This window comes from Mauremys reevesii, linkage group 10 (assembly GCF_016161935.1).
Source record: "Mauremys reevesii isolate NIE-2019 linkage group 10, ASM1616193v1, whole genome shotgun sequence".
NCBI classification, from domain to species: Eukaryota; Metazoa; Chordata; order Testudines; family Geoemydidae; genus Mauremys; species Mauremys reevesii.
The window spans coordinates 83,909,096-83,931,603 of NC_052632.1; the positions used below are offsets into that span (position 1 = coordinate 83,909,096).

General features: G+C 57.3%; 1 protein-coding gene across 1 annotated transcript in view; it reads right to left on the bottom strand.

Annotated features, from left to right (window-relative positions):
- Positions 1–1,152: 1,152 nt before the first annotated feature.
- HS3ST2 (heparan sulfate-glucosamine 3-sulfotransferase 2) overlaps positions 1,153–22,508 on the bottom strand; it is a 35,591-nt gene continuing 14,235 nt past the window's right edge. Inside the window, exon 3 of the mRNA XM_039493389.1 lies at positions 1,153–2,561. Within this exon, the coding sequence (XP_039349323.1) occupies positions 1,943–2,561 (619 nt within the window). The 3' untranslated portion in view covers positions 1,153–1,942. The remainder of the gene's footprint in view (positions 2,562–22,508) is intronic.

A 22,508-nucleotide genomic window follows, 5' to 3' on the forward strand; every position in this document is an offset into this window, starting at 1 on the left:
CGCTTCTCTTTGCAGTGAGAGCAAGGGACACCCCACACCCCACACCCCCTGCTCGTCCGGCGCTGGGCGCCCCTCCACAGGGCTGTCACAGCACCGCGAGCCTGTCCAGTAACCTCCGCCACGCCTCAGCTGGGGCCTTTGGGGGCTGGGAGCCTCCCTCAGCCAGGCCTTTCCCTCCCAGCGCATGGAAACCCCTTATTGCTCACTGGGCTAGTCATGGCTTGTCCCACTCAAGGAGCAACTTGCCCCCAAATTACAAGGCCGGCCTGGGTGAGGCGCGGGGCTGGGAGCGGCTCCCTGGCGCTGCCGTGTGCCCTGCTGCCTGTGGGACTGTTTGCATGAGACTCAGCTCTGCCTGGCGCATGGGTCACTCTCCTGACTGCTCAGGCCAAAGGATGGGGGCCTCGGGCTAGCCACAGGCGATGTCCCGTGTTCCCTTTGGGGAAATATGGTCACCCCAGGCCAGCAAGACTCTCCTCTGCCAGAGCCACAGAAAAGCCTTGAACGAACCTGCAGATTTCTGCGTCAGCCAAGTTCCCCACAACCCCCCACCGACAGGCGCGAGGGACCAGGCTCATAAATGTGCTGGGTGCGCCTCAGGCAGAGCCCATCCGTCATGCTAAGAGTGGGCCAGGCACAGAGAGGGCCCGGGCCTGAGGAAAGGAGAGTTTCACACCTGTTATCAGTTGGGCTCATTCAGTGCCTCATAAGTGTGGAAAACGGCAGCTCCAGCAGTTCTCCCCGACCATGGCAACCTGTCACCTTCATAGCCTCTGACTCCCCGCCACCCCGGGATACTTGGGGACTGCTCCCCCGGCGCCCATCCAGTGGGTGACACATCTCAAGCCATCCTGGGTTGGACAGTTGGTATCTGTCCCCTCCTACGTGCTCTGAGAGCACTGGTCCATATGGCCTGGTTTTCTCTCCCTCCTTTCTTCTCTGGCACCCGTCACTGCAGAATCTGGCCAGCGCCTGATGCATTGGCAGTTTTGCATAGTGTATGAGGGGGTGTTTGAGCACAGACCCCATGCTGGGTGCAGGGCGAACCCAGCTGTGGAAAGACCATTCCTAAGAAAAGTACCTCAATAAGGACCAGTTCTATTCATCTTTATTTCACAGGAAGTCACATGCTGAACAAGAAAACTAGTGGCAACAGAGTACCCGTACCAGCAGAAATCTGTGCTTTATTCACAGGACAAAGTATCATCACAATGTGGTTGGAAACATTTTTTTTTCAAGCATACACATCACCATCGTCATGGGTACATACTTCGCTCAGGTGACAAAGGCAAAATGGAGAGGCCCACCCCAGCCTCAGACGCATGGCTTCCCATGGGTCATAGAGCCCCATGCAGGCCCCAGCCCCTGCGGGCGTGGGACATTCATCCTAGTCCTGGTAAACTGGACTGGGCAGCGACAGAGACTGACCCACTCGGAGCCCGGGAAGCTTTAGCCAGGGATTGCTCCAATTGGTGGTTATTTTCGGAACATGCACAAGGTACATGCCAGGTAGACGCTAGAGCCAGTTTGCGCATGGGCAGCAGTGTGTATCGACCAGCCATTATTAAAAATCAGATGGCCCGTGGCCTCCACATGGCCCATCAGGCCCTTTTCTGGCTGCTCAGGGTGTGCCCCGTCACAGTATAAAAACCAAATGCAAAACAAGCCCCCCCAGCCGCTGACAGAATCTGGTGAGGGCTTGGCTGTGTCCAGCGGTCTCTGCCTGGCACACGTTGGGCTGGGGACAGAACTCCACATCCTCCTTGGCCTTTGGCCTGGAAAAGCCTGGCCTTCCACAGGGTCCGGAAAGCTGCTCTCACCAGCACCCGTGAGGAAGGACAAGATGGCCGACGGAGGGGGCGGCTTGCACGCTGGCCTCCAGTTTGAACCCTCATGGAAGACTGCCGCATGCTGGCCTCACCACCGCTCTGGGCCTGGACATTTATTCCCACCTGAAGTCCTGCCCAACGGTTTCATAGAATTTAATATTATATGGTCTATAAAAGTCCCGGAGCTGCTCTATCACCTCAGGGTCTATCTGCACATGAGTTCTCCCTTTGGACTTGCCCAGGCAGCGTGGTAAAGTGCTGCTCTCTGTTTTTTTCAGGCAAGGAAACCCTTTTGTTTTGTTGAAGTAGAAGTGCTTGTCCGTGATCACCCGCTTGATGCCCAGGAAGTCCTGCACTTTGCCCATCTCCCCTGCCGGGTCTGTGATCAGCTTTTCCCCACTGACAAAGTGGATCTGGGAGAGGGGGAAGTACTGGAGCCAGCTCTGCAGGTGCACCACGTACATCCCAATGCGGATGGCGTTCCACGAGGTGTCCACCAGCCCCAGGCTGCGGTTCTGGAAGGACAGCCCTTCGAAGGTGGGGATGTCGGGCTTCTTGGAGAGCGTCTGCGTGTAGTCCGAGATGGCCCTGGTGACCGGGTTCCGCACCACCACGATCAGCTTGGTGTCTCTGGACATGTTGAAGATCCGCCGTGGGGCCTCCTTGGTGACAAAGTAACTGGGTGTCTTTTCCATTGTGATTTGGCTGCTGAGTGTCCTGGGCATCAAGCTTCTGTAAGCAAAGAAACGCACAGGTGAGGACAGGAGCTGGGACCCACACAAGGCGCTTGCAAACACAGCTCAGGTGTCCCAGGCAGACAGATGGACATTTAGAACATCTGTCTCAGAAATAGAGCGAGCCCAGCTCAACGTCCCCACCGGGAGGTGGGTCACAGGGCCACTAACCAGGCAAGTGCAGGAACTGAAAACAAGACGGTGCCTGATTGAAACTTCCAGAGGGATTGAGAGACGCCCAGTGGACTTGGCCAAGACTCGGGTTATCACCCCTACTCCTGTGAAAAGTCTGAAAGTGCCTTTGAATGACCAGGCCCTCAGACCTCCAGCTCAGCAGTGCACCACACTGCCCCTACTACCAAGTGGAGTGTCGGCATCAGCAGTAACGCGAAGAGGGGAGTGCGACCTACCGACTCACCCACATCATTTCCTGCTGCACCGGCGTAGGCAGTTCCTCTGCACCCCGCGCATGGACTCGAGCAGGATTAGGCCTTCACAGCAAGACCGGAACCTGGCCTCCCGTGCCTGACAAACATGCCCCCCGTTCCTCACTTGGCCAGCGGGGAGGGGCTCTGGCAGAGCCATGGGGCATGCAGAGCAGCAGTCGTAGGGGGCTGCAGGTCAGGCCCGAGGGGCATGGGCAGCGCTGCAGAAGGAAGCCTGTGTTGTGCCGGGACCGTTCTAACTTCATCTTCAAGCAGGAAGTTCCTTTGCAGTTTTAAAAGAAAGCAGCTTGAACTGAGCCCAGAGCTGCCAGCGCAGCCATTCTGCTCCCAGCCCCCTCTCCATTCACAAGCCTGGCTCCCCGGGAGCTGCAGGTCAAGCTTTTCCCCTTTGTTACTATAGCACTTTTGCTATTTGCAAACCAAATTGCAGCTGGCGCCTTCCGGAATGATGCCCATTGCATTGGTTCACTGTGCCCTGGCTGCATGAACGAGCGAACAAAGCCAGAGCACTGACCCCGGAGCCTGCCCTTATGTGGGGCACAGCGCCAAAGACAAACCAACCGGCCTCGAAGGGCCTGAGCCCCTGGCAGGAGCCACAAGCCAGCCCTTAGCGGGGGGCTGCACAGCTACTAGCCGTGCTCTCTAATGGGTCCCCCAACACCGAGCTAGTGGACCACGCAGTGCAGCCTGGATACAGCCCAGGTGCCCAGCTACCTCGGGGTTAAAGCAGAGCTGCGATCCAGTCTCCTCAGCCCTGGGCCAACCCGGGGCAGCTGTGCCGGCGGGGGACGGGTGCCTCGCTCAGGGAGAGTGAGAGGCAGCATGAATGGGCAGGGCCTGGCCTCAATGGGCCGCTCCTCGGAACCCAGCACCTGCTCCCAATTACCCCCCCCCCCCCAACAAACTCAAGCCAGGCCTTGGTCTGACCCTCGGGGCCCGCGGTGGGTTTCTCGGGACCCCTCCACAGCAACAGCCCTGCCCTGGCCCAAGCTGCAGCATGTGTATCTGGCTGGGCGTGACCCTGCAGGGGCAGCTGATAGGGCTTTGCCCCCCACAGCCCCTTTCCCAGTTGGGCTCATGGGGGGGGCCCCAGCAGCACCAGCACAGCCAAGTCGCAGGCCAGGCGTTGTAACCAACGGGCGCCTGTGCCAGCGGGGCAGGAGGGGGCCAAGACCCTCGGAGGAGCCCAGTGTCCTGCTGGCGACGAAGGGGCAGCCCCTGGCTCGCGATGGAGCATTACTCCGTTCCACGGGCCATGGGAGGGCTGCACAGCACCTGACGCCTGCACTCGCTGCCCTGCCCCTGGAGACACGCTGCACCGGACCGGCAGGGAGCCGACAGGGACTCGGGACCCCCATCCTGCATGTGTGCCGCTGACGCCCCTGACTGCAGCAGCACTGCGCCTGATTTACACCGGGGCCCGGGGGTGGCGACTCCAGCCCCATGTCTGGCCCCCAGCTCAGGCTCCAGCTGTGCACCCAGCAGGTGCGAGAGCAGCTGCCCCACAGCTGTGCTCAGCACCCTGGCAACGGTTTCCTAGGAACACTCGCTAAGCACAAGAGCCGTATCCCTAGTGCCGTCGGGCCACGCGCTGGCTCCTTGGGGCGGCCGCTGCCTGCCTCCTGCGGCGCCGGAGGGGGGAGACCGGCAGCTCCCCGACAAGCTAAAAACAGCGTGAAAGAAGCCAGCCCGTGAGCACTGGGGCCAAGCTCCTGGCTGCTGGGACGCTGCTGGTTTCCGCGGCGCATTTGGCCCGGGCTCGTGAAAGCAAAGTGCTGAGCAGTTCAGGAGCCAGCGTGGGGCTGGCTCTGGAGCCACTGGCCAGGTCGGGTGGAGGGGGCCAGGCCCTGTGCAAACTGCACCTGCCTTCCCAGCGTGAGGCTATTGAAATCATGGGCTTTGACGGCTGAGCAGCGCAATCAAATAAACCCACTGACAGGGCAGATTTATCCCTCAATCTGGCGTATTATGAATAAATGATTAACTCAATCAGGCCTGGATTTATTACCGGGTGGGTCGCTCCCAGTTCGAGCTGGGCAGAGCCTGCAAACCGTGCCGTGCCGGTGGATGCCTGGCTGAAAGCCACCACACCGCCAGGTTTGCAGCCTGTCGTATTTGCTTTGCGACATGAGCGGGAATGGCCTGGGGGAGCGGGAGGACCAGGGCTCTGCACTGGTGCAGGCGTTTGCACCAAGGAGTCCCAGGCCACCACATGGGCGCCTCCCTGGCAGGGGGCAGGTGTGCCACCGTGTGAGATGGATGCCCCATGATGCCAGGGGCTGAAAGTGGCTCCTACCAGCCTCCTCCAACCACACCGATCGCTCAGCACTGAAGGCCACAAGCCAGTGAGGGTGCAACCGTGCGTCCATTGCTGGCTGAGCCCGGCTCGCCCAGCCCTGCTCCAGACTGACTAAGCACTCCCGCAGCTGCCAAAGCTGGCGATGGCAGCAGGGCAAGGGAGGCTGCTGAGGCCCACTCCAGCCAACCCTATTTCCCACCCATGAGGCCTGGGAGCGAGAGGAAATGTGGGGACGATGCCTGACTGCTGTGTGCGCCATGGGGCCCCGCTGCTGTCAGAGAATGAGGGGATTTGGGGGAACGAGATCCTTGGGGTGGGGAGGGGAGTCCCAGGGGATGGGCCCACAAGGTCTGATCGCTCTCTGGGCTGCCCTGGACTCACACCTCCAGGACCATGGAGATAATCCTGCCGTGGGCAGTGGCCCAGCCCTGGAGCTGTACTCAGAGACTGACCCCGTGTGACAGCACAGTGCAGGTCGAAGAACCACCATTTGGAGCACCGCTGGGTCAGCTCAGCGAGACTCACAGATTAATTCAACCTAATTATGTGCTCCAGGGAAAGTCTACAAGTGCTGGGGAGGAACAGTGGAGGTTCTCAGGCCCTCCTGGTATGAGACCCCTCTGGGAGGGAGCCCATGGAGCAGGGTGGAGAAGGACCCAGCGCACGAGTCATTTTAATAGATAAGATCAGGTGCTGTGCAGTCTGACCCGGACTGAGGCAGACAGGGAAAGCAACGGCAGCCGTGCCGCCCGCGGTGATTCGGCGGGAGAGGGTCACACACTGATCTTACAGCCATGCCCTGGGTGGCCAGCAGCTAGAAAGCAAAGCATTTCTAGGAGCTACAGCCCAGGGTGGGGGCTAAGGGCTTGATCCTGGGAGGTGCTGAGGGCTCCTGGGACAGACAGGCACCATCAGCTCCACAGAACGGAGTTCAGAACACTTAGAACATCGCAGAACTCAGCTCTCTGTAGACAGGCCCATGAGCACTGGGTTTTCACAAGGGGCATCTCAGCAAAACGTCCAGGGAAACTCAGGTTTAGAAAAGGCTTCTGCTGGAGGGACCAAAATTCCCAAAGAGAATATGGGCGACTGTGGGGGGCTGGCCAGAGCCCTCCTCCCCAGGCAGGGCGGGCCTGACCCACTAACCCAAGCCCTGCCTGCCCCCGGCGTGAGGCTGGGGTCGCTGGAGCCCGAGCCGAGGCCTCCCTCACTGCTCAGCCCCTGCCACCTCCACCTCCTACTCTTTTGGCAAAAGTGGGCATTTGTCCCATTCACTCGTCAGCTGACCAAGTCAGCAAGCGAAAATGGACAAATGCTCCCTATTGCCACAGAAAGTCAGGATGGCCGGGACAAGGCTTGAAAACGGGATTGTCCCGTGCAAACAGGACGTATGGTCACCCTAGCGTCTGCCCCAGACTCTGCCCTGGGTGTCCTCCTGTGAGCAGTCCTGCTACAGGAGAGCAGCACTAGGGGTCACGTGAAATTACTGCCAATAAACCAACCTGCTCCTCGTGCACAACTGGAACGTTCTCACCTACGGGCCAGAAAGTGACATTTCATCTTGTTTGCAAAATTCTGCAGAAAATGTAAATTGCTCAAGCCCAGAGTCGGTTTCGGTGGGAATGGACCCGTTACCACCCAAGTGGGCAAAGCAGAGCATAGCAAGCTGGGTGCCCCCACCGGGACCCCACCACCCCATGCAGCCAGGCGGGTGCAGGGGCTTTTGAGGGAGAAACACCAGTTGGTGAAAAGACGACATTTTGCAGGTGGGTGAACTGCCAAGATTGAAAAGGTGCAGATTTCTGTGAGAAAAGCCCCTCTCTGGGGCTTTCCCTCCTTTGATTCCCTGTGCATTGCAGGCATTATTACAGCCCAGAGGGGCCAGACACGGTGCAGCCATTAACAGTTTACAAATAAAGGGTGGGGGGCAGCCTGCCGGCTGAGCAACCCCTGCACTAGGATCCCCTCTCAGCCCTTGAGGCAGGGTTCTCGGGCACCTGGCAGTCTCTAAGTGCTGCCAACATCTAGTTGATTTCACTAAGTACGTCCCGTGACTGCATCTCCGTCAAGCAGCCTGCAGCCATGTGGCCAGCACACTGAAAGCGCCGCCCGCCCGCCCCAGTCAACCATTACTGGCCCCCATAGTGCAGACACTCCTCCCCATTCCTGCCCCACGGGGTAAGGCCTGGGGAGTGCAGAAGCAGGGTGGGGACCCTGCTGTGCCACCGCTCGTGGGGCCCTGGCAGCGCCACTGTGGCATTCAAGCATCTTTCACCAACACTGAAAAGGAAAGAGCTGCATGGGATGCTGCAGTGCCCACCCGGCCCCTGTGCATCAGGGACAGTTAAAGTGCTGGCATACCCTGCCGAGCCCCGCTTGGAGGGCAAGGATGCTAGGGATTGAACTTAGGGCCTCCAGAGCTGACAGCACGAGCCAGAGCTCCAGGGTGAAAGCTCGCAGCTGTAACAAACTCCCATCCTCTGGGGCCTGGCCCTGCAGAGGAACCCAGCACATGCCAACCCGTGGGCTCCGCTCGGCCACGTGCCCAGCTGGGCAGGGCCATGCTGTCACCTCGAGCGAGGCGGCTCGGCCTAGCAGGAAGCTGAATAGCACTCAAGGCACAGGGCACGGGGGCATTCCTGCTCAGCTGCTGTCCCGCGTGCCCCTGCACATACCCACTGCAGGGGCTGCGAGCTCCTCTGAGCTTCCCCAGCCCTGCACAACCCCCTTGCCAGGGACACGGATCCGCCAGCGCATCCTGGAGAGCCTTCTGTTTGCATTGAGCGGGCAGGAGCACGAGGCTGGAGCCGGAACTCTGGAGCTTCGGCCTCTTAACCCCTCTTCGTTCTTGCCATTAGCCCCACAGCCGCTGTCAGCATTTCCATCAGCCCCGAGCGTTGCCTTTGCCTTGCGTCAGGCATGGCACCATAGCGCCCCCCCCCAAAGCAGGGATAGCAGGTGCCTTCCGGGGGTTGCAGTATTTCTATGGGGCTGTGCAGTGCCCATTCGCTCTACCAAATGTCTCATGCGACAGAGAGCCAAGTAATTAGTTTGCATAAATTAACAGGCGTGTTCTACATCGGTACCAGAGCCTGGGCCTGGCTTAATGGGCCTGTCCCCCTGCCCTGCTTTAGCCCCCCTAAATCCAGGCTATGATTCCTATTGTTTAATGACTGCCAGGAAATGCTAATTTAGTGCCAGGCCCCACTGCCGCTCTCGCTCACTCACAAACAAGTTTGTGTCGTAAATCAGGGCAGGGCAGCTTGAGAAGTGATTCACCATTACAAGCTATTGGCAGAGAATCATCAAACTGCTGTTTCATTAATGGCCCATCGTCAGGCTTGTTAGAGTTTCATTACGTGAGCTATTAGGTCTATGTATTTAAAAATGAAATTACACGTTCTAATCAATTATGAAAAATACAAAATAACTGCATAGTAAATTACTGAAATGAGACAAGGATTTTTTTTTTTTTAAGCGGACGCCTAGTGCTTGCTGCAACAGCGATTGCTGAGACAACAAAACACAGCCTGACAAGAGGCATAAATCACCTCTGAAAGCAGGCAAGGGGGAGAAGCATTATCCAGACTTCATCGTTACGGTAATGGTGGGATCCCAGGCCTGCAGCAGCTGGAACACGCATTGCAAACTTAATTACAGTTGACTTTAAAATGATCACTCTGGACTTCTGCACTGGCAGAGTGATTTGCATGCATGTAGCACGTCCTAGTCTTCAGCTTTATTGTTCACAGGTAGTTTAGATTTGAAACCTGTCCGTGTCCTGCTCCTTGTGGAGCACACCAAGGGCTCACAGCAGAGCTCCAGCTTATGGGGACTGTGTGTGGGAGCGTGCTACTGTGTCAACAATCCCCTGTGCGTTCCCCTGTGTTCCCCGGGCTCGTGCTAAATGAGCCACTCACAGGAGCAGGTCTGAGCTAAGGGCAAACATGAAGCGGGTGATCAGGGAGACGTGTTAGCCAGGCAGGGGGCTGCGCAAGGGAAGGAGAGGAGGAGGGGCTGAGCCTGCAGTTTGTGAAGCAGGACAGGTCGGGGTAAAAGGTTCCACCACGAGAGGTGGCCAGGGGAGCTACGTTCCTCTTCCCGCGCTATTGCTCCGCACTGAGGCTGGAGTGCAGGGAGAACGTTCAAAAGATGCTGCTCCTGCCAGACCCTGCATCAAGGGCAGCCCCAGGGAAAGAGGTTTCTCATGGGTCTCACTTGGGTCAATGCACTGGCCAAGAGCAACGGGTCCGATCCTGCTCTGGCTGCCCTCCCTGTGCCAGCCGGGCTGCTGGAGCCTGAAGGCAGGACGATGCAGCGTGACGGCCCGTGCAGGTTCCTAAGGAGTTCAGAACCGGCCCGGGAGGGGCGGAGATCCTGATTTCAGCTGCTCCTGCAGAAAGTTAGGCCCAAATACAATTATGCGTCAATTGTGGAGCTGTATGTAACTGTCACCATGGAAATGTCCAGGTCCAATCAGACTCCTCTCCAGGAGCCTCAGACACCCCAAAAGCTCTGGGACAGCAAGTGCACAAGTGCCAGGGAGATGGGCCTGGAAGAGGAAGGACTGAAACATAAACAAACACATCGAGCAGCACAGCAGCAAGTGCGGCACCTTGATCCACCTTGGAGCTGATTTGAGAGGCGAGGGGCCGTCGTCCAGCCCCAGCAGTGCCGCGGGAAAGGTCGAGGACACCCAGAGAGGAGCCACAGGGGATGCGCTGTTCGCCTGGGGCCCAAGTGCCCTGCCAAGAGGTTTGAGCCATTCAGACGCCTCTAGTCCTGGCCCCTCCCCAGTGAATAGCTTGTTCCCTTCCCCAAGCCGTTTCCTGCAGTCTCTGATTTTCTCACGTCATGAAGCACCCAGCGGTGCCTGTTAATCATCACCTGGCTCACAAGGGTAGTTCCAAGTATTCGCTAGCCACATTCTGGGCTGTGAACGGACACATGGGTCACAAGATGCTGCCTCTCTGCCGTGACTGTTAGCAGAACTGCCACCATTCAGCTTCTGCATCAAACACCTGATGTATGAAATCCAGTGGGGCTCTCTGGGAGCATTCGCTCTACACCTGCCGCGTCCTTGACTGCTGCTGCCAGCAAATGCCTTTGCTAGAGTGCTCATGGGAAGTGAACATGCAAGGCCATGAATGCAGCACAAGCCACTGCATTGTTTTAATGGCGTGAATATTCCTGGTGTATTTACCCAGCATTAGTGTTGGGAACGCAGTTTATTTGCTACTCCTGGCACCTGCTTTTCAGCATCTCCAGACATTCTGCTTCATTTGCTTCTCATCATTCTTCCCAAGAGGCTAAAACGCAGCCCCCCCAGAGGTATTTTAAGTGTCTGAAGTACCAGCGCTGTCCAGCCCAATCAAACTGTCTAGGCTACTGTGATTCCATGTTGTGGATGTGTCCAATGGCACATGTGCCACACACGGTTAGAACACATGCTGCGTGCATGCGTTTCCTCATGCCTGCCTGTGCAGAGACATCCCAGGTCTGCACACACTGGGTCCTGGCAAGGGAAGCAGCGGGCTCCTGGCCTCACAGGGTGCATGCACTTGAGGACTGGAGCTGGGAATAAGGCACAGCACTAACAACCACAACACACCGGGGTATCACCCGAGATCACCCAGTCACAGCTGGACAGGCCTCTTCCAGAGAGATTGGAGGTTCTCAAATTGCAGAGGCAGGGACCAGCTGCCTGATGGGCTCCCCTCCAGCCTGAATGTGTCAGCTTCCTGAAAGCCCACTTGCTGGCGCTGCCCAGCACTGCCACCCTTGCTTCCTCCTAGCACGGCCCCAGCTGTGCCTCCGGCCTCAGCACGCCAGGTGCTACAGCAGCCATTCAATCCCACCAGCCCACAGACTGCAGGGGACACACGGGGAAGAGCCCACGTGGTTTCCCTCATGGGTTTGTTACTAACCCGGGGAGGGGGGGATTTTCTAACACTGGCTAAAGGGCTGATTAGACACATGAACCTGGCAGCAGGTGCAGCACGAATTCCTCTTGAACGAGAGATTCTTTTTTATGATAGTTACGAAGCTTCTAAAGCCTTTTGGTGCCAGACACGAGCAGTAAAGCTCACTTCAAGCTTTGAGATGTCAGGACGGTGTTTGGCCATGTTACTGGAATGAGCAGAAGAGACGTCCTCCAGCCCAATTAAGAGTAATCAGAGAGAAGCTGCTCCTGGTGAAGATACCTGGGTTGGACGGGAGTCTCCACTGAACTCACTGGGACAAAGATTTCACCCTTGGTGGCCCCAAATCAGCTGTCAGGAGCACCTGCCCCAGACTGTATCGTGCAACCCAATAAAACCCAACATATTGCATGGACAAGCCAGACCCAGGGCTCGTGGGCAGGCACCTTCTCCACCTGCTCTAGAAGGAAGTCACACGCTGCATAGAGTGAAGGGCTCAACCCCCTCCTGGGGCCTGGCTTTAGAACAAACACGTCAAGTCAGCTCACACTCCTCCCCAGGCTTGGCTGCTCTTAGGGTTCCTTGCCAGGAATGCTCAGCCCGCCCCCTAGGTCCTCTACCTCTAGAGAGAGACTCCCACCTCCCCCTTACAGCCAAGTGGGGTAAGAGCCACCTGCCTTAACGAGTCCACACAGGATCAATACCTGCTAACAGGCCTGAGGTGTCTCAGGTTAACCTGCTAGCCGGGAACAGGCCTGCTTCACTGCACTGCACAGATGACAACACAGATACACAAGTAGATTCTATTTATTACCTTCTACGGAAAGCATAGACACTACAGCTGGTATATTCTATCACGCAGGCTAAGCAGTGTTCACGCAGCTCTACCTCCTGCATGGGAGCATGCGGGAAAGGAGGCTGAAGGAATGAAAAGCCGAACAGGTGACTCAGCAGGACGGGATAATTCCCTATGCATCCACCGTATGGCAATTCTCTGCAATCTCTGGGGCTCCGTCAAAGCAGCTGCTCTATCCCCGGTCTCTCCACAGTCAGGGACTGGAGCAGCATGGAGAGGACCCAGCCCAGCACACGTGCCCACTTCACAGAGTGCCCTGAAAAATGGGTTCCTCAGCCAGAGGCTCTGGATTCACCGAGAGAGGAGCCGGGGGGGGGGGGGTGTCCCTACTGCAGTATCCCCAGCTCTGCACACACACATTGTGTCGGCCAGTTACTACAGCCCAGCCCAGCCCAGCCGTGCATCGCTGCTCTGCTCCAGGAAGCCTGGCGGGGGCTGGTGGAGAAGCGGGCCCGGGGGGGAGAATAGATCTAGGCTACAGCAGAGGGGTAAAGGGCCCAGCCTGTCTTGGTTCCTGCCTTTTCTGTGCCCTCAGGTTGAGCTAAAGAGGGCTGCTTCCAGCCAGAGAGGGGCCAGGGTTTCAAAGGCTCCTACCCGACTTCTAATCCTGCATATACACACAACCCCACCCCCACCCCCCTTTCCTGGGCTTGGTGAGCAGAGGGGATGCTGCATTCCATGCAGTCCCAGGGAGTAAGATCCCTTCATCTACCTGTTGGCAGCAAGCCTGGCTCCTCGGCCTCCCCATGCGGGTTACGGCCAGGCTGGCAGTCCATCAGGGCACGGCCGGAGCCGCCCGTACAGCGGGCGGACTGCCTCCCGCAGTGCCCTGCCACCTTCCGCTGTGCTCAGGGGCACTGCTGAGCCCTGGAAGCTCTGAGCCGGGGGCTGCTGTTTGTATAATCACACCCCATGTCTGCATTATCAGGAGAGCACATCAAACATGGACGCACCCTGCCAGAAATCACGGAGCCAGGCTGAGTGCTTGGGTCAGACCTGGCACCGTGGCTCAAGGACGTCTCATTTATACCCTGTAAAAGTGCAGGCGACACAGCAGTGGCACTCGGGCTGTGAAAAATCCCCCCACAGCATCACAGCCAGGCTGACCTAACCCCTGGTGCAGACAACGGGCGAATGGTTCTGCCTGCCTAGGTACCGGCACCAGGGAGCAATGGAGAACTCCCCGCCGTCGCTGTGGGAACGTTTACACTCGGCGCGGCCGTGGCATAGCCAGGGCAGCGTGGCTGTGCCGCTCTAGCGTAGCCATGGCCTGACACCGTTATCCATGAAGCAGCACAACAGGCTTTGCTGATGGAAAGTCAGAGACTCAAGCAGTATTAACAATGCCCTGCACCCGTCTGCCATGGGGCCTGGTCTTTCATGCACCAGACAACGCTGATTCCTAGTGTGTCTAAGGCCACCAGACCGTGAGCTCCTGCTTGCTGTTATCCAGCACTGGGGGGAGCCCCTTGGACCAAGGCATGGCACGTCTCCAGCTGTTTAGTCTGGTGCTCACACAGCCTGTAGCATCAGTCCCCCAGGGGCTGGGCATGCTTGGGGAAAGCGGAGGTGGGCTTGGGAGGAGGAGCTGCCTACTGTTCCCTCCCAAACCTGCATCCTGAGCCACGCCGCTAACCTGGCCAAGCTGCTCCGAGCAAGGCTTTTGGAGCCTGCCTATCGTGTGGCTTTTGCTAGGCACGTGGCATTGCAGCCCAGCGAGTGCTCCCACTTGGGCACGGTCAGGACTGGGGCGCCAGGGTTCTGGGCACTTTGCCAGGCTGCCTACACGGCAATGAACATTGCTGTTTGCCCACAGGTAGCAGCACTGGGCTGCGTGGTCGTCTTTCAGCAGCCCCACAGCCAGGCTGCAACTGCACAGGATCCGAACACACAGCGGTTCAGACCGGACCCGTCACCCTTCCTGGCAGCAGAGCGCTGCTGTCCAGCTCACTGGCTGCAGGCAGAAGAGGGGCCGGGCGCAGGGAGGTGGAACCAGCACTGCTTCCTTTCAGCGTGGCGTCGGTGCTACTGGGGAGAGCTGGGCCAAGGGGCAGGGCCAGGAGGCTGGGAACACAGGCCCTCGGGGGAGCGTCCCACAAGATGAAGGCTGTTGTTTCTGTCAGTGGCTAGGAAGTCACTTACCCATCAGGCTCCTGCCGCAGCTTTGTGCCGAAAGACTCACGGGGTAGCATTCCTTGCCTAACAGTCGCTGCTCCACCCGGCTAGGGTGATGTGCCAGAACGTAACCACACACGTCTTGGGCCTGTCTCAGGCAGATCCTCCCGTGACCTGCCAACTCCTCCAAGTGGGCAAGGGGCACACACTGGGCACAGCAATCAGTGCCCCATGCTGCAGCAGAGAGAACACAGCCCTTGGCCAGCTGCAGTCCCGCAGCCCAATGGCCACAATCTAACTCCAGCATCGCCACCTCCCCCACTGGAGACGTGACACTGGGATTTGCGAGGGGAAGAGAAGAGGCAGTCGCTACAGGTATTGAATGTCAGCCCCATGCTCGTTAAACTGGCTTTGTTGTAATTACATGGGCTGCAGAGCTCAGGAAGAGTTAATTCCCCAGCAGCACCTTTCTGAGACCTGAATTATTAATTTCTTTCTAATTTGCCTTCAGGCTCCCTGTGGCCTGTGCAACACTCCCACATTAAAGAAACACACGCTCCCTCGCTGGCTGCAGTGCTTGGATGTCAAACATGCTCCAAACACCCTCCCAGGAATCAACTGGTACAAAAATTCATGGGCTGACGGAGATATTGCTGAAAAGCATGTGCCTGTAACGACACATTACATCATGGCTTCCTTCCGCGGGGCTAACCACGCAGAACGATGTTGGGGGAGGCTCTTGAGTAAATATTTGCTCGTGTAGCTCGTTGTGTACAGAGGATTCACAGGGCTGAAGTTGACTCTTCTCACTGAAGTGTGTGTAATCCTGGGGTTTAGCCACATGCAGGTATAAACACGAACTGTTTAGTTTAGCAAAACAGCGAAGGTGAGCTCCCCTGGTGGTGACCTGCTCCCCTGGTGGTGACCTGCCCCTCCAGCTGCTGGCACAGCTTCGTTGCTGGTGTCTACGAGATCTTCCAGGCAAGTGGAGCTGGGGAACATGGAGACAGCCGAAGAGACAAATTTCTTCCCAATACAAGATGAGGAACGTGCTGACATCCCCTTGAGACCTGCACCATGGGGTGCTGGGCCTCTGAAAGCCAAGGCTGGGAGGCAGCAGGACTGAGATGGAGCTTGCAAAACCTGCATGGAAAAGAAATAATCTACAAAAGACAAAATATGAACTCTGGAGACTTTAACATCTGAGACGACAACAAACACCTTCTGAAATGTACCTGTGCCTCACTGCAGCTAGACTGCTATGAATGCTGCTCAAGGTAGTACCCAGGTGCACAGCGGGAGAAGAGACAGACACCGCTGGAGTGAACTGGAGATCATTCCCTACTGCACGTGTGACAACAGTGGCCCTTGCCCAGGCTATTGCATAGGCGAGAGCATGCCCGTTCCCACGCTCCACGCAGCCGCTTGCACTGGCAGAAAGCAATAGTGATGGACGGCCTGAAGAGAGAAAGATCCCAGTGAGCAAGCCAGCGGTTACTGCCAACAGCCTCCCTCCCGCTCATCCCCTTAGCTCTCCAGTGCACTCTGCCTTCTCTGCTTCACTTTTCAAGGCCACAGCTCCACACAGGGACCTGGGCTTTCTACTAACCTTTCAGGACAGGGGCTGCCTTCAAATTGGGCCATGCTGGGTGCATCAGCCCTGCTTCCCAGCCGGTGCACTCGCCGACCCCTCCCACAGTCACTAAGGCCGGGTCACAGCAGCCAGGCCATGCCCATGTTTTCAGTCATTCCGAACCTGACATTCAGGCTGACATTTCCCATACTCAGACTCTGCCCAAAGGAGAATTGTTTGGTTTTTTAAATGAAAGTTTGAGCAGCGCTGGGTCAGGCCTCTGGAAGTCTGAGCTGTGGGGGGGGTGGGGGGGGAAAGAAGAGGGGAACTTTCCCCAGCAGAACCCTGCGATACAGGAATTGATAAATAAATAGCAAGCGTTCATGCAGTTAGAGACTAATTGTGATGTGTTCACACATGCAACCTTACCAGACTCCTGGGCGCACGGACCTGTGCTGTCGTAGTGCCCTCCCAATGGGGGTGGGGTGGGTTTTATAATGGAATAAAGCGAGCCAGGTTTCGTCCACCTGTAGGTTGGAGGCTTTGGGGACTGTGATTTTGGTTTAACCCATGGTGGACATAAGGCCCATCTGTGGAGCTGAGGCCCAGATCCAGGTTAGGATGCACAGGGAGGTTCTGTTCCAGGGCTTTGCTGTTGCTCTGATTCTAGATTAAGAATCTCAGGCCTCTGTGCTAAGAGAGGTTGGAGTTGTTACCAAAGGATTAACTCCCTTTAATAAATGTTTATGTTCAAAGAATTTACGAGCGTGCTCACAGACAGATAATTAGGGACATTTCGATGCATGCCAGCAGTGCGAACACGGTAATTAACTTAGTTGCCGATTCATTTTTAATCATTTCAATTATCTGGAGATGTCTAAGTGTCCTTTGAGCCAATAACTTCTCTTCCGCGGGGCCCACGTCCTTCATGCAGTGCAGACGCCTAATTCCGCTCTTTCTAAACAGCTGGTCACCGTGAAATTAAACCAAACCTGACAAAACAACACAGCAGCAGCGAGAGGAACCTGGCAGGCAGAACCAGCCTGGAAACGGGGTGTCTGCTGGCAGCTGTGCTTACGTTACATCACACTGCACAAGCCGTACTGACAGCGTTCCAAGGACAGGCATTGCTAACACCCCCGTCCGGGAAAACACAGGCCTGCAAACAAACTGCTAATCTGCATATTTCTAGGGCCATGGCAGCCATGGGTTGATCCGTGGAAGCCAGCAGCACTCACAGGAGGGAAGGGTTAGGCCCGGAGTTGGCCACAGGGGTGCGCAGGGAGGGGCACATGTTGACTCGATTCTGATGTGAATCGGGTCATTCAAGAAGAAAGAGCCACGTACCAAGAGTAGAGGAACCCTCCTACCTGCCACAGGCTGGGGACGTCCCACACCAAAGATGCCCTGGAAAACGTGGACAAGTCAGGCTTCATCTGAAGGCCAAGCAGGGCAGCAGGGGGCACCCAGGGCTGGGACACAGTCCCTTGGCTTGGCATCATCCTCTAATTCAGTTTCATTCCCTGTTGCTGTCGGCTCCCTTCCCTGTGGGAGGCTCTCTCAAGCCTTCGTCTCCAGCCTTCTCAGAGACAGCTCCAGCGAGCCAGGCTGGGGAGATGAACCTGGCTGGCGCAGGCCATGCTTTGGGGAGCACCAGGTTACACAAGGACCTATGGTTTTGTAGCTGATGGACTCCGAGTGATGCATGGGCAGTCATGTGGCTGAGAAGTCCCTTGGAAAGGGCAGTGTTTGTCTTCTGGGGCTCCCACGGGAACGTTTCCTTGCCTGCCAATCCAGCTCCCCCAGAATTGCTCCATTTTCGCCAGCAGGGGAAGGTTTTGGTCTCCCAAAGTCACTAATAAACTTGCTGTCCGGCTGCTGTGCTGATCCATACGCTGCTCCCTGGGGAGCTCCTGGCCCTGCTGCTTTCAGAGCACTGCTGCCAGCACCGAATCGGAGGGCCCTCCTGATGGGAACCTCTGCAAAGATTCAGCTGGGACTTGCTGACAGCTGCCCTGTTCCATCAATCCCACCAAGCCCCCAAGCAAACGAGGGGCATGCATCTCAGCTCCAGCAGCTCCCACATCCTCCTCACTGCGAATACAGCCTGACTCGATATTCTACCCCCGGGGGAATTCTGCGCCACTGCGCACACGCAGAATTCATGTCTTCCACGGAAAAGACATTCTGCCAGCGAGGCAATGCGGTTACGCCTTTTGTCCACCAGGGGCTGCTGTGGTGCCAGGCCAAAGGGCAGCCGGCTCAGCCAGCCGCAGCCAATGGGGGGAAGAGACTGAGTTCTGCACAGGGTGGGGGGTGGATGGGGGCAGACGGGGATGCCGGGGGGGGGGGGAAGGAGGGGTCACAGATGGGCTCAGAAGGGCTAGTGGGGAGGATGGACTTGGGCAGGGGCTGAATGGGAGTGGGGGTGCAGGGCCACATGGGGGTGCAGGAACACATGGGGATGGGCAGATGTGCCTGAATGGGAGAGGCTAGGGGTCAACCAGGGTCTGCATGGGAGAAGCTTCCCAACAATACCCCCCCCCGCTCCCAATAAAACCCCAACTGTTCCACACCTCTCCCACCCACACCCAACAAGCCTCCAGGTTCACTCCCAGGCTCCTTCCCAGCAATTACCCTCTCCATCACCCCGCCCCCGCCAAGCCTTCGCGCTGCTTCTGAGGGGTGCAGGAAATAGGTTTCTGTAGTGCACTTTAAATGAATTATTACTCAGAGTTCTGTATTAATATGCCTAGTAAGGAATCGATTTGTCAAAAAAACATTTCCTGAATCCTTTTTGTTGTCTGTTGAAATAAATTACCAAAATAATTGAAACTGGTGTGATTATATTGTTATTTTGACAAACAAACTATGCACAATTTTAAAATATTGTAGGCAGAATTTGTATGCTTTTGGCATAGAATTTTTAGGCACAGAATTCCCCCAGGAGTAAGATTTCCCTTGTAGGGACTCAGGCTTTTCTCATGCCACAGCCTCCTGGACCCAGCATGTTGTGCGGCCACACGCGCTCCCAATGCACTACTGGTCAGCCACTGCTCCCTCCTTGCCTTCCCTAGCCCGGTCTGCTGGGCCCTGGCCTCTCCTCACTGAGCCTCCGCTCCCCACCCTGACCCCAGCTCTGGCCTCTAGCCCCAGTCACACGTTTAAATCCAGAGAGTGACTCCAAGTGGCACGCGGGATCGGAGGCAGGGTACTGAGGGTGAGTGATGAATGGAGGGGCCCATCTACGGGGTTCTCTCTGCTGTACTTCCCCCGCCCCTCCCCGACCTAGCTGCCTTCACTGCGTTGAGCCTCATGGAGACTAGGAGCTCCTTGGGACCGAGCCTTGCCATGCACGCTGCAGGGCACCACGCACAGAGACACCCAGGCAGGTACGTCACGCCCTGTAGGGAAAGGAGACCCGGTGATGCCCGAGCCCATTGGCGCTGTCAGAGCCGGAATCCCCTCCCCCGAGCGGCCCAGCTCCTGTGCCCGCATTGCTGCTTCGGAGTCAGCTCCCCCAGGCAGCTCCCCAGTCCCTCATTGCTCTGGGTTTGTCAGAGACCAGGGAAGCTCTAGGGAGGGTAAATCGGTGCTGGGCTGTTCCCAAGAAATGGCTGCAAGGCTGCAGCCTTGTGCTCCTGCCCAGCACGACGGTCGGTGCGGATGGGGGACAGCGAAGCAGCCCTTGCCAGGCCCCCCAGGCTAAGCCGTCCCAGGGCTCCCAGGCAGGTGCACCAGGGTGAGCTACGCTCTGCTGGAAACGTTCACCAGACACACGGACAGCAGGGGAGTAGCTACACCAGAGCTGGCTGCAGCAGAGGGCAGGACGGGATGCAGCCTTCTCGGGGGAGGAAAGCACTGGGTCAGTTCATTGTTAGGGTGGCAGGGATGGGGCGCAAACGAACTCCAATTTGAGCAGCCGGGGGACTTGGGGGGAGGGGGCCAGAGGGCTACAGCATGGCAGAGAATAGCAGAAACCTCTGGAATTGGGAAGCACCAACACCAAGCCTCATATTGCCAGCGTGCTCCTGGCACCTGCCTGCTGGGGTGGCCGGAGGCGGCTGCTGCAGAGCAGGCTGGGGGGGGATGGAGCAGCGCCTGGCTTTCTGCCCTCGTTTCATAGCTGGTGTGTTCCCTGCTGCCTTGCCAGCCAAGCGAGGGGCCAGCTCCTGAGGCAGCCATGAGCCGTGCCGTCCCCCCTGCCCCCCAGGTGGATAGACAGGGAAAGCTGTGCCCCACGCTCCCCAGCACAGCCGGTCGCCCTCGGTGACAGGCTCAGCGCTGGCTTCCTGGCTCCAGGCAGTGTCCCCAGCTGGGCAACAATCAGGACCCCTGCACCGTAGGGCTGCCTGGCACCGTGACTGCCCCATTGCACTGAGTCTATTGTCTTTTAACAGCGTTTCCCAGCGGTGGGCCCAAGCCCTGGCACAAGGAAACGTCCTATCCCTGTGTGGCTTCCCCCATCTTCACGGCTTCCCAGCAAGGAGGAAAACAATTCCCAGTTGACGCTCATGGAAGAGAGAGCAGTTCTGGACGATACACAGCGCTGTGTAAGAGGCCACAGCCCAGAGCTGGCGCCTGGGGCAGAGGGAGAGAATTCAAAGCCAGCCCAGACAGGCAGGCAGACGCTGATCTGAGTAACGGTTTCCAAGAGAGCTGCTGGGCACGGCTTGTCATGGGGCATTCACTCCCTGCACTGCCAGCCCTGGCAGATTCCCTTCATTAACCAAACAGCCCAATGACAATAACGAGGGGCATTCCCGTCCCCAGGGGCTCCGCTCGGCTGGGAGCCCACGTGCTCCTAATTAGGCTACTGTCAGATTTGAAGCACTAAAACCAGGAATCAATTAAAGTTCACAAGGTCGGTGTTGGACTGAATGTCACTGAGCCCTCCAGGCGCCAGAGCTGCCAGCCGAAGGATGGGCAGCTCCCAAGGGTATCCGGGGGGCCTGTGCATGGCTACGGGGCCCCTAGGGCCAGGCTGCCCTTGGGCTCGGTTTTGGCCAGAGCAGCCCTTGGCTTAGCATGCTGCTGCTGCCTCTGCTCCCAGCGACTCAGGCAGGGCGAGCACTGGCGTGAGACTCAACCCCTGGGGTACCCCACCCCCCTCCACCCCGATTTTAGCTTCTGGCAGGGTGAGAAAAGGGGCCCCAGCCTCAGCAATTGGAGTCTCTCTGCCCCCCTTTTGATCTGCTGAGAGGCCCAGTAAAATCTCCGGCCACGTGTCCCCTTTCTGCTCCACACGCTCTGTACAATCCCCCTCTCCCAAACCCTGGTCTACCGGCCTGTGACCTGCCCCCCACCCAAAGAGCCATTCCCACCTTTGCTGCTGAGTGGCGCCTAACCTGGGCTGGAGGCATCCAGCCAGGATGTTCCCATGCATGAATATCCTATAAACAAAACCACCAAAGTGCTTCCCGGGCATGCGCCACCCCCGCTCCCGCCAACGCTGGAGTGGGTGAGCTTCGCTCCCACCATACCTGTCAGAAGCCAATAGGAGCAGCACCAACGTGGCCTCCCAGCGGGGGCTGAAAAGCTTTTTACTAGTCACACAAACACTCATCAGACAAAGGGTCATGGACACTTTATAAACAGACGTCCCTTTTCCAGTTCACAGAGGTCATCCACGAGGGAGCAGGAACAACGCCAGCCACAGGACTGACGTGGCCAATCACGCGGTTCAAACAGTAGCAAATACTCCGTGTCACGAGGCTACAAACAACCCATTGGCTCAAAGTGGCTCATGCAAAATATTTACGGAAGAGCAAACGAAAGAGGAAAACTCAGGACCAGCCTGTGGGTAGTTTGGGACCAGGGTGAAATGAGCGGAACAAACTTTTCACTACAGATCGGACCCGCTCTTTCCCTCAGTCACCACATCACAACAGTCCCAGCCACCCATGGCCCGTCATACAAAACCATGGAAATCGAGAAGAGAAGAAAAGACTCACGAAATCTCCTTCTGCCCCAGCTGCTGCTCCATCCTGCCAGCACAGACTGGTCTCTGCGGCACATGCTCCCCAGGAATAAGAGACTGGGCCCAACGAGAGCCTCAGGGCACCATGGGAATCCCTGGAGTGCTGGGCAAGGCTCGCAGGTGCTTTGCCCAGCCAGAACCCCATGGCGGGGACGTGGCCGGCAACAAGGAGGGTCTCCACTTCCCAGTGGTTTGGGTGCTGGGGGTAGGAGAGCAGCAGCCGTTTGCCTCGTCGTCATTGGGCCAACATCTGGGAGATTCCCTTGGTTCTCAGCCCCGTCGGGAGCCGACAGATCTGGGCACCAAACCCCAGGGTTGTCTGCTCCGTTACAGGGAACAAGAGACGACGAGACTGCGTGTTGGGGGGCAGCCTGGAGCTCCCCCCGCCGCCTGCCCCTACCCCATTTTGAAGGACCAACCCCCCCTCCCTTTCTGAGGGATTTTTTGTAGGTGAAACAAACATGGACAATAAAATAATAATAATAATAATATTAATTAAAAACCACATAATAAGCTACAGCTGCTGTAATTATTCCCTAATTAAAAGCTCATTTAAGAGATAAGTTATCCACTCAACGTAATGTTCCAGCACATACAAATGCACGTGGTGGTGGTGGGAGACGTATGGAGGAAAGTCTCCAGATATGCCTGTCACCAAGAACACAGAGCTTTGGTGTTAACCGTGCCTTGCCCAGACAGCAATGGGGAGTGGGGGGGGAGCGCCCTGCCCTCCCCAAAGGGCAGCTACAGCGCCT